General features: G+C 36.1%; 1 protein-coding gene across 10 annotated transcripts in view; it reads right to left on the bottom strand.

Annotated features, from left to right (window-relative positions):
* Positions 1,256–12,499, bottom strand: part of PDS5B (PDS5 cohesin associated factor B) — a 208,342-nt gene continuing 197,098 nt past the window's right edge. For 3 of the 10 annotated variants that reach the window (XR_002336648.1, XR_002336649.1, XM_021065561.1), the window contains 4 exons: positions 9,391–9,830; positions 9,190–9,297; positions 4,877–5,015; positions 1,466–4,249 (listed from right to left, as the gene is read on the bottom strand). Coding sequence is in view for 7 of the 10 variants with exons in the window: in XM_021065561.1 (XP_020921220.1) it covers positions 4,214–4,249; positions 4,877–5,015; positions 9,190–9,297; positions 9,391–9,830 (723 nt within the window). In the remaining 3 variants the exon portion in view is untranslated. Of the gene's footprint in view, positions 4,250–4,876; positions 5,016–9,185; positions 9,301–9,390; positions 9,831–12,499 lie in introns of those variants that run through there. The other 7 variants (XM_021065557.1, XM_021065559.1, XM_021065558.1 and 4 more) reach the window with 6 other exon arrangements.

The following is a 12,499-nucleotide window of genomic DNA, read 5'->3' as shown; positions in this document are numbered from 1 at the left end:
ACACACTTTTAAACTCAGGACACAAATAAGTTGAAAATAACAGGATAGAAAAAGCTCTGTCACAGAAACAATAGTTAAAACTGGTATGGCCATACCGATTCTCAAAATAGGCATGAACCATTCAAACAGATAGCAAGTGATGTTTTATAATTATAAAAGTGTCACTTCATCATAAAATGATGAATAACACAGCGTCAAAGTATATAAAATAACTTTTCCAATCATTTCTGCTATCCTGCTTTTCCTTTTCTCATTTCCACACTTTTCACCATCTGACATTATTTATGACTTATGGTTTTCTTTCCCCCACTCTCCCCCCTCCCTGTAAGCTTCCCAAGGGCAGAGATTTTATCTTGATCACACTTTATCCTCTGTAACTAGAACAGCCATAGTAGGTACTCAATAAATACTTGTTGAACAAATTAATAAAACTGCCACTATAGGAGTTCCCATCGTGGTGCAGTGGAAATGAATCCAACTAGGAACCTTAAGGTTGTGGATTCAATCCCTGGCCTCACTCAGTGGGTTAAGGATCTGGCATTGCCGTGAGCTGTGGTGTAGGTTGCAGATGTGGCTCAGATTTGGCATTGCTGTGGCTCTGGCTTAGGCCAGCAGCAACAGATCTGATTAGACCCCTAGCTTGGGAACCTCCACATGCCGTGAGTGCGGCCCTAAAAAGACAAAAGACAACAACAAAACATAACAAAACCTGCCACTATAAGTTACTATAGTAACTTATTTTCTTAGTGCTTACTTCTAAAAGTTTATATGATACATTTATTTTCTTCAGTTATGCAATCTTTTAACTTAAATAATACTTAGTAAATCTCTGTTGGACATGATTTTGCATGAGAAGTTTAAACAAAAAGTTTGAGGGAGTTCCTGTAGGGGCTCAGCGGAAACGAATCTGTCTAGCATCCATGAGGACGCAGGTTTGATCCCTGGCCTCCGTCAGGATCGGCACTGCCATGAGCTGTGGTGTAGGTCATAGATGCGGCAGGAATCCTGCATTGCTGTGGCTGTGGTGCCGGCCAACAGCTATAGCTCTGATTTGACTCCTAGCCTGGGAACCTCCATATGCAGCAGGTGTGGCCCTAAAAAGAACAAAAAAAAAGTTTGAAAAAAATGTTACTAGGAAATTTATTTCCTCTTAAGGAGACAAAGTCTCCAAAATGAAAAATCCTCGAAATGTGCCTTCCTCTACTTAGTAAACATATTTAAATACACATAGATTCACATAAATAAAATAATACAATTATATATTAACTTTCATGTTTATTCAACTTCACAGAAAATCCAAAAATGTGTCTGAAAATTGGTTATCTATCTAAATACCAATTGTTCATCACTGTGACATAATACTATGTGGTAGGGGAGATACGTCTAAGTTAAACAAATTCTTAAGATCCTGACATTCTTCAAGTGGGCAAAGGAAATCTTAAAAAACTTACAAGTTGTAAGAAGATACAGAAAGGAATTTAACCTTTAATACCTGGAACAAGTTTTACAGCCACATTTGTAATTTACATATACAGTGGAGATCACTGAAAAAGCTTCCTGTTGCACTGCAGCAAGAAATTTTATTATATTGTAGATTAAATGGATTTGCTACAGAGTGCAGCAAGATAATCTCACTGAAGAATCATAAGATTTTCATAATGGAACTTGTTACAGTGAGTTAAATAGTTTCTTAATTTTATACAGTACATATTTTCAAAATGAACATTATCACTGAAGAGTTTGCTAACCACTGTTAGCAGTTAACGTTTTATACATACTTAATTTGACTTTAGTTTAGAGTATGTGGCCCTCCAAATGTTAGTACATGAAATGTTAAGCTTAAACATAATAATAAGATAATTCCCTAAGATGAAGACTCAGGACATCAAAACTTTGATCATTATTGCACCTATTTTTCTACAGAAAAATGGAAAATTTACATCATAATCTTCCCAAAAGTGAACAAATTGTAAAATCACAGACTCATTGGCATTGAACGAAATCTACAATGAACATTCTTTGTGAACTGATGTACAGAATTAATGTGCAGTGGAATTTGGTTAACGATGATCATGCAAATAAAAATCCTCCACAATCATTTTTTCATTATGTTTTATAAAATGGTCTTAAAGATATACTTCCATAAACATTTCTGGTGCAATTTAGTTAATGACAAAAATACAAAGCTATCCCTTATTCTTTATTTTATAGATTTAAAAACATGCCTTTGTACTGCTGAAATAGAAATAGCGTGTCTGGGAGAACTGAGCTAACGAAACATTTAAAAACCAATTGCATCTTGGTCCAACATTAGCTGCCTTGATATACAGCAGCCTCCTATCATCACTGGTGTCGGTACTGTTGTAAATGAAAAATAGCTAAATATTGAGAGATTAAGACACAATTCAAAACTTTTTTTTTAAAAATAAAAGGTCATTTCATAAACATGAAGAAATCTTTAAAAGAAAAATAATCACATCAATTGTGATATACATTGGAAAATAGTAAAATGTCATTTTCCAAAATAGTAGTTTCTTTATTATATCCCCCATCTGTTATAACCAATCTTGGAAATAATACCTTAAACATAATGGCATATTATATGAAAATGCTCCATTATTCACTGTGGTAAATTTAATAAGTTAGAATATGATTTTGTTTTCTGATGGTCACCATGAAAAAAATGAAAGAAAAGCACCTGAAACAATAAAAGCAGTTTAGATAAGCATTAAGTTGTAACCTATACGTTTTGGTGAAAATACAGTTCATAAAACTGTAGAAAGGATACTGCCTTTGTTTCTATATTTTGTAGATTACAACAAAGAAAAAAAGATATGCTCTAAACCAAAATAAATTTCCACTTCTCCCAATCTGGACAAAGTGGAATTTCATTCGAAGCTCATAAGACTGTGATACCTACAGTAGCTCATATAGCTGGATATATGACTCCCACCCTGCCTCCCACCCCCCACAAAAAAAACAATTTTTGGCTCCAAAATAAAGTACAATAATAAACTCTTGATGAAAAACTATGTTATGGGGCAATCTATCATATACTATGGCTAAATATGAATTTACAGAGAAGAGCACATCCCATTTTCAGCACTTTGTTTCATAAACATGCAACTCACTATAAAATACAAAACACTTGCTTTCAAGAACAGCTTTATAAAGACACACTGCATCAATAAAATTTTTTTCTTTCTCATTAACTTTACACTGCTATGGAGAACTGAAACTTTTCTAATGTGTATATATCAGATTTTATATTATAGTGTAATAATTTGCATTTTCTGAACATAATGTTCAAGAGGAAATATCTATACACAATAACATTCTAGACTATTAAAAACTAATTCAAATTACAGAATTTTATTGATACAGTAGATTAATAAAAACTGAAAAGGGATGATAAAATGGCATAAAGAATTCAGTACATTATTTTAAAACACACTCTTTAAAATTAAAATATTTTAAATCTCTCTCTTTTTAAAATTTTCATTGCCATGAAAGGCCAGAAAATTCTGGGATCAATACTGAGGTGTAAAATAATCAAACAACGTCAGGACTATTTCACAATTTGTGTGGTATCTTCCCATCAGAGGCATTGCTCAGGTGTAATGGCAGACAATTTAGCACCTCTGAAGATTAAGGGTGCCCAGGAGTAAACACTAGGTGAGATACACAAGGGAAAGAGATCATTTTGACTCTCCAACAAATAGTGACATCAAGAAACTGACACTGTTTGTTGAAAAATAATTTTTCACAGTAAAATTGCAGAGAATACAAATACAAACACTGACAGATTACTGCTTAAGATCTATACTAACAAACTCTTTCAAATCAATAGATCCAATAAACAGTTGGGTGCTGTCAGTTTAAAGCCGCAGATAAAAGCTATACAAGCACTTTAGAAGTCAGAAACATTTAAAAAAAAAGGGGGGGGGGAGAAAAAATATATTTACAAGTTTCTTCTTTAGTATGTCTACACAGCCATCGCACATCACACCTTTTCCCAAGACGCCGTAGTCACTGCCATCAGCATGCATATGGCTGACGCCTGTGACCACAAGAACGTGAGGTCATCAGAGTAAGTCCAGCTGTCCATTCTTCAGCAGTCCCATTGTGTGCATCAAAGGCTCTACTCAGCCTGAAGCTTGACAAACAAACTTTTTTCAAAGCTTTCACATAGAAAGTTCCTAATGACATTTGTTCATCGCCTTTCTCTTTTAGAACTCCGCCGCCGCACCTTAAAAGAAATATCACCAGATGCTTAATTAAAATGTGTACACATTAATTGACATAGCAGTAATTACTATTGTTTTTTAACCAATCATTATTCTTACATGTTCCTGATCTTCTTTGCTTTTCTTTCCTTAAAACCTTTCTCCTAGGCTAACTTTCTGCCTCGGCACCACATATTTAGACCTATATAATATTCAAATGCCCATAATTGCCTTTCCCAGGATAGCAAAAGAGAAAACTACCTTATTTTTCAATTTAATAATTTTAAAGAGAAATGAACAGAAGTCATTGTCAACAGTCAGGAAAACAGTTGCAAATATGATCTTTTTTACTTATGTTTCTGCAGTAAAAGAGAACATTTGATATGTATGAATTTAGGTTTACGGTTGGCTTCCTCATAAAACAGTTACTTAGTTTGGATCCTAACAACTATCAAATACATGCAAATAATCTGCAACTCAAGACATGTCACCATTTATTGGCAAACCAGTAGATGAAACAACAGTACAAACTAATAAAGAAAAACATATAAATATTTAGACTCACTAAGTAACAGCAACTGCTAAACGGATCTGACCAAATATATACCACTTCTAATTCTATCACACGTGGCACTTCCATAAACACATACATTTACTGTAGAAACTTCCTCCTCTTCTGTTTCTTCCTGTGGATTATCATCATTGACAGGGGAGCTACCCTGAAACACATCTACTTCTTCGCTTGAGTCATTTTCTTTAGTAGCTGCTTGTTTGGAACGTCCCAAACGGCTAGAGAAAAACACATGTAAAATAAACTGAGCATGCTGAGCTTTAAGTGGTAGGTTACCTGTATTGCATGAACTCTCATGTATTATATCATTTTTATTCTCAATTACCTTGTAAGACAAGAAATGTTCTTACATTAGAGACCCTAAACCAGTGTTTAATCTTAGAATCTTACTTATAAAAAGATCTACCAGATAACAAAAGTGTTATTTATTTGATTGAGACAAATAACATAAGGGATTTGAAAACAAAACCTAGGAGTTAGGAGTTCCCGTCGTGGCTCGGTGGTTAACGAATCCGACTAGGAACCATGAGGCTGCGGGTTCGATCCCTGGCCTTGCTCAGTGGGTTAAGGATCCGGCGTTGCTGTGAGCTGCAGTGTAGGTCGCAGGCACGGCTCAGACCCCACATTGCTGTGGCTCTGGCGTAGGCCAGCAGCTACGGCTCCAATTAGACTCCTAGCCTAGGAACCTCCATATGCCTCGGGAGCGGCCCCAGAAAAGGCAAAAAAAGAAAAAAGACAATAAATAAATAAATAAATTAATTAATTAATTAAAAAAACAAAACATAAAGTTCACTCTTTATCTTTCCCAACTCAGTAAAAGGCTTCTATATCTACTGAGCTGCTCAAAGCAGAAAATTTAGTCTTTCTTAACGGTATGGACCTAAGACTCTACTTATATAGATAAAGAAATCTCAAATCCATTCACTTCTCTCCATCTTTTTTTTTTTTTTTTCTTGCTTTTGAGGGCCATACCGGCTGCATAAGGAAGTTCCCAGGCTGGGAGTTGAACACAGCACATAGCTACAGCTGCTGGCCAAGGCCACAGACGCAGCCACAGCCACAGCCACACAGGATCCGAGATGCATCTGTGACCTATACCACAGCTCATGGCAACGCCGGATCCCCAACCCACTGACCGAGGCCAGGGATCAAACCCACTTCCTCGTGGATACTAGTAGGATTTATTTCTGCTTTGCCACAACGGAAACTCCCTCCATCTTCATTGTTACCACATATTTCTAAACCAGTATCATCTTTTGTGTCTTCTCTCTACACAGTAACCTCCTTAAAGTGTAAAACCAGCTGATGTCGCTCCCCTAGAGATCCGCTACTGTACTGAGAGTAATCTCCGCAACTATAACGCAACAAAATACGTCTTCCTTCAGCTTTCTAAGTCTGCCAGGATTTTTCCCTCTTCAGAAGACAGAGTTCCCTCCTCCTGACATGGTCCTTCTCCCTACACTCTATCAGTCTCGCTCCTACTATTCTCAAGGAATCAATGGGTCACTTTCCAAAGAGAAAACATCCCCAATTCTCCAACCCTCTCATTACACTCTCTTAGAGCACCCTAATGTTATCCTTCAGGGTTCTGATCACAATTAATAATTCCATTATTTACATCATTATTTAATGAGTACACGCCCATTTCAATGGTAAGTCCTATGAGGATAAGAATCATGTTTGTCCTAGGCAAAACACTCTCTGACATCAACCTCATGAATATTTTCTCAGGTCAGTCTCCCAAAGCAATAGAAATTAGAGCAAAAATAAACCCATGGGACCTTATCAAACTGAAAAGCTTTTGCACAGCAAAGGAAACCCAAAAGAAAACAAAAAGACAACTTAGAGAATGGAAGAAAACAGTTTCAAATGATGCAACGGACAAGGGCTTAATCTCTAGAATATATAAACAACTTACACAACCCAACAGCAAAAAAGCCAATCAATCAATGGAAAAATGGACAAAAGACCTGAATAGACATTTCTCCAAAGAAGATATACAGATGGCCAACAAACACATGAAAAAATGCTCAACATCATTAATTATAAGAGAAATGCAAATCAAAACTACCATGAGATACCACCTCACACCAGTCAGAATGGCCATCATTAATAAATCCACAAATAACAAGTGCTGGAGGGGTGTGGAGAAAAGGGAACCCTCCTGCACTGTTAGTGGGAATGTAAACTGGTATAGCCACTATAGAGAACAGTTTGGAGATACCTAAGAAATCTATACATAGAACTTCCATATGACCCCGCAATCCCACTCTTGGGCATCTATCTGGACAAAACTCTCCTTAAAAGAGACACATGCACCCTCATGTTCATTGCAGCACTATTCACAATAGCCAGGACATGGAAACAATCCAAATGTCCATCAATGGATGATTGGATTCGGAAGAGGTGGTATATATACACAATGGAATACTACTCAGCCATAAAAAAGAATGACATCATGCCATTTGCAGCAACATGGATGGAACTAGAGAATCTCATACTGAGTGAAATGAGCCAGAAAGACAAAGACAAATACCATATGATATCACTTATAACTGGAATCTAATATCCAGCACAAATGAACATCTCAGAAAAGAAAATCATGGACTTGGAGAAGAGACTTGTGGCTGCCTGATGGGAGGGGGAGGGAGTGGGAGGGATTGGGAGCTTGGGCTTATCAGACGCAACTTAGAATAGATTTACAAGGAGATCCTGCTGAATAGCATTGAGAACTTTGTCTAGATACTCATGTTGCAACAGAAGAAAGGGTGGGGGAAAAATGTAATTGTAATGTATACATGTAAGGATAACCTGACCCCCTTGCTGTACAGTGGGGAAAAAAAAAAAAAAAAAAAAGAATCATGTTTGTCCTGTGCCACTATACTCCTAGTACCTAGTACTCTCTGAAACATAGGAGGCAGTCACTTAATCAAATATCTCTCTCAACAAATGTTTTAAAATCAAGAACTGAGCTTATTACTTCTATAAGCAATCCAAAATATGTATTGTTCAATCCATGCTCAAACCAAGTAATTTTTTTATTTGATTCATCTTTAAGAATTAACAGAAGTAAATATAAGGGAAAATAATAAAATCCTTCTCAGTTCCACTGAGGTCAGAACAAGAAACAGGCAAATCATAATATGCTATTACACTTACCTCTAAAAAGGCTCCCCAGTGAAAGGAAGTTAGGCTGTTAAGATAGAGTACAAAATCTCTTTCTGTATTGACTTTTTAAAAGAAACACTTGTTTGGTTTAGAACACTTATGTGAGGACTTGTGTAATTTTAGAGGATAACATGTTAACCGTCTAATTTTATGATGCCCAAATATAAAGAAATTAAAGTTATGAACATGAAAGATATTTACCCCTTGTTATTTCCTTGTTATAAAATTAACCATGGAAATTTAATATTCCTTAAGATTTTTTTTTGTTTTTTGAGAAAACAATGATTTTCCATGGTTGAATACAAACATATTTATGAAGCAGCCACAAAAATGTACTTACCTTTACCTTTTACCTGAGGAAAAAATTAAATGGAAGAAGGCAGGAAGTACTGGCTAGACACTCAGGTAACTTTTCCTCTTCCTGTGGAATACACAGGAACAGGAAAAACTGCAAAGATAGCTAAGTATTTAACCAAGGTGTAATGGCAACTCTGAAAAGGTCAAGCTATTGACATATGGGATTACTTTCAGAAAAATTGCGTAATTTCTAATAAAAGACATGCTAGTCTATTTCTACTTAAATAACTGAGAAGAAAAACACGTCAGTTTACAAATTACAGCATTCATGCTCCTGTCACTTTAATAAACCTGGATATGGATTTGTTATTGCTAACGTTCCTATAAACATGTATGTGTGTGAACATCCCAAATTATCTATATGTAGATACAGATGTGCTAATGTGATCTGAAAACAAGCAAAATCAAGATTATCAAAAATTTGAGATCAGCATGTGAAAGTTTCCATGGGTGGACTTTAAGAAAATGATGCCTATTACTTTTCTACACAGTTCAAAGAATGAAAGTGGAAGTGCGAAAGCTATTTTTTAAAGTTGCTGAGGAAGGACATAAAGAACATGGTCAATGATGCTGTGATTATTTAAAAATACCTTCTTTAGGCTCCGTCAGGTCTATATTGGAAATAATAAGCTATCTGGTATTCATCACAAAGCTGTGTCTACGACCTGTAAAAGTGTACAAGTGTCACCACAGGGTTGACAGGGATATCAGTAATAATCTAGGTAAGTCCACAAAAGTTTTATCTTACCTAGTGTAACGGAGCTAAATACATGGGGATTTAAATGCAGCCCTATGTATATTTAGAAATTAATGAACTCGCAAAATAATCTGAAACTGGTTTGACATTTAATATTATTTACAACTTACACATTTTTTTTGGGTTGTGATGGTGATGGCGTTTTTGATGGTCTTCCTCGTCCTTTCTGTGGTGTGGATTGTGTGGATTCAACTGCACTAGTTTCAGGAGACTCTGCTCTGCTTTGGGGAAGACCCAAATGTGGACAGCATCAAATTATGATCTGTAACACAGTAACTGAACATACACAGTTCAGAGTCACACATACTGACCTCTGCTGTGCTCTCCTTGAAGTTCGGTGCTGTTTACTTTTGGACTTCTGTTCTGTGTTTCCACTTTGTCTTTCTTCTTCTTCCTCTTCTTCTGCTGCTGAAGGTCCAGATTTTTTTTTGCTTCCTTTTTTAGACGTTTTCATTGTTGGCTCTTCTTTGGGGGTACCTCCACCAAGAGGTTTTGGTGGTCGGCCTCTTTTACCTTTTTTTGGTGGACTATTCTGCTCATCCTCATTTTCTAAAATATCTTCTTTGAGCCTCTTTTCCTCGGACCACTGCTGTTCCTCTGATTCTGAAGCCGTATGGCCCCTCTTCCGTCCACGTTGACTGCCTTTAGGTTTCTGTTCCTGTACCAACTTAGTTAGGTCATCCATGCCTAATTTCTCTTCTGAGTCTGTTACAGGTGTTTTCTTCCGGCTTCTAGGTTTGTCCAATTCAGACTAGGAATAAAAGTCACAATTTCAAATATAAAACTGAGCATAAATTGTTAGTATGTAATTTTTAAGAATAAACAAAAAAACTGCTAACCACTTCAGTGCTAAAAATGTACCTAAAAAAAGTGCAGAGTTCTTAACTATATTAGAACCATAATTACTTACGCTTTTAAGTTTTTTAATTTTTATCCTTACTGAAGCTAGACAGGCTCAAATGAAAACTCTCAAGATCAGTATTTGATTAGACTATAAAATATTATTGAAAAGCTGCATCATAAAAAATATTCCAAATTCAGTGCTTGAATAATGGGCAACTACACTGGGCTTAATGGATATGTTTGGATAGTCAATTGAAGTAATTCTAATTTTACCATTTAGTGTCTAATAAGACAAAGAATATCAACTATGTTACATATCATACATACACATCATATACAGAACTATTATTTTTATTTTGTAAATGGACAATGCAACATATGAAAGTTAAACATATTCATCACTTATTATAAATTTTGAAAACACTTCTGAATCAAAGACACTGCTTCTTCCCAGGTACAACTAACAACGACAAAATTTTAAATCAGTGACTTTGAAATTTAAAATAAAATCCCAGTCTACAATCACAGAATTTAAGCATTGACCAGCAGGCAGAAACTGAGGAAATTCTTCAAAAAAAGCAAGAATAGTATGTATGAATTTACAGTGCTGTCCATACATATACACGTGTGTGCGCATAAAACACATAAACACATATTTGTAGGACTAAGTTAATTTCCAAAAATCTACATCAAAGTTTTAAAAACCAGTGAAAAACAAAAATTACCTGATCACATATATATATAGTGTGTGTGTGTGTGTGTGTGTGTGCGCGCACGCACGCATGCAGGTGTCTTTTTGCCTTTTCTAGGACCACTCCCACGGCACATGGAGGTTCCCAGGCTAGGGGTTAAATCAGAGCTGTAGCCACTGGCCCATGCCACAGCCACAGCAACGTGGGATCCGGCAGTGTCTGCGACCTACACCACAGCTCATGCAATGCTGGATCCTTGACCCACTGAGCAAAGCCAGGGATGGAACCCGCAACCTCATGGTTCCTAGTCGGATCGTTAACCACTGCGCCACAACGGGAACTCCTATGCTTTTATATGTTTAATTAGTCATTTGTGTTTCCTGTCTGTGAAGTGCCTGATTATGTCCTTGATAATATGCCCTTTGTCCATTTGTTTATTAGAGTCTGAGTTTTAATCTACATTATTCCACACTTTTCTGTGTCTTTAAATTTTAGTTGTATTTGCTATGAACTGAGTTGTGTTCCCAATTGAGACTCTCTGGGCCTTTGGGAGGTAATTCAGTTTGAGATAATGTCATGAGAGTGGGGTCCTCCTGATGGGATTATTGTCCTTTATAAAAAGAGACACCAGGGAGATGCCTATCTTTCCACCATGTAAGGTAAGAATCATCTGTAAAGCAGGAACAGAGCTCCTAAGAGGAGCTGAATTGGCCAGTAATTTGATCGTGGACCTCCCAACCTCCAGAAATATGAGAAAATTAATGTATGTTGTTTAAGCCTCCTAGTCCATGTATGGTGTTTTATTATGGCTGCCTGAGCAGACTAAGACTAGTGTAATTTGTTTAAGAATTGCATTTTGGGTTTTTTTATTATTTTGTTTTAGACATTATTTTATCTTGTTTTCAAATATATTATTGGTATTTTGTTTAGGATGTGAGATGAGGTTTTAAACTGTTTTTCCCACTCCCACTGCCAAAGAGACACCCAATCATTTCAAAATCACTGATTTATAATGCCTACTTTATTTTGTATTTTTTTAAAATAACTTCTGGGTTATTGTAATAGCAGCACAATATTTTATTAATTATAACTAAGCATGTTTGTGTCTTGTTGGACTGATCTTATCATTATTCCTCTTTTTGGTATCCATTTATTCTTCTACACGGACTTAAAAATCACACTGGAATTTTACAATGATATGTTCACTTAGAACTGTCACCTTTTAAATTCATTTTTCCATGAAGGAAAATGGTATGGCTTCTCTCTCTTCTATATCTCTGCTTTGGTATTTCCTCCACACAGGTTCCCGCTACTTCTTTTTAAGGATATGTTTAAATCAATCTATCTAATTCCATTGTTGTAATGGTTATTGTGGTGGAGAAAATCCCTCTTATTCTCAAGTGTATATCTGATACAAAGTAAAATCACCAAAGTTAGTTACATACATACATACATAGCCTATCATGCTAAATTTTTCTGTTTTTATTTTTTGGCTTCTTAGGGCTGCACCCGCAGCATAAGGAGTGGTGAAATGGGAGCTGTAGCTGCCAGCCTATGCCAAAGCCACAGCAACAGCAACGCAGGATCCAAGCCACGTCTGCGGCCTAAATCACCGCTCACGGCAACAGCAGACCATTAACCCACTGAGCAAGGCCAGAGATTGAACCTGTGTCCTCATGGATGCTAGTCAGATTCATTAACTGCTGAGGCACGACAGGAACTCCCATGCTAAATTCCTAAGTTTTTCAATTGCTTCCCTTATTTTTTTAAGAATACAAAAATAAAAATAAATTTGTCTTTTTTGTCATCATACTTTTGATTCCTATTTCATATTTTTCAAAATTGGTCAAATATTCCAGAACAATTTAAATAATAGTGGTGATAA

The sequence above is a fragment of the Sus scrofa genome, chromosome 11 (assembly GCF_000003025.6).
Source record: "Sus scrofa isolate TJ Tabasco breed Duroc chromosome 11, Sscrofa11.1, whole genome shotgun sequence".
Lineage (NCBI taxonomy): Eukaryota > Metazoa > Chordata > Mammalia > Artiodactyla > Suidae > Sus > Sus scrofa.
Note: the sequence above shows the minus strand (reverse complement) of the source record. Positions and strands in the feature narration are given on the sequence as shown.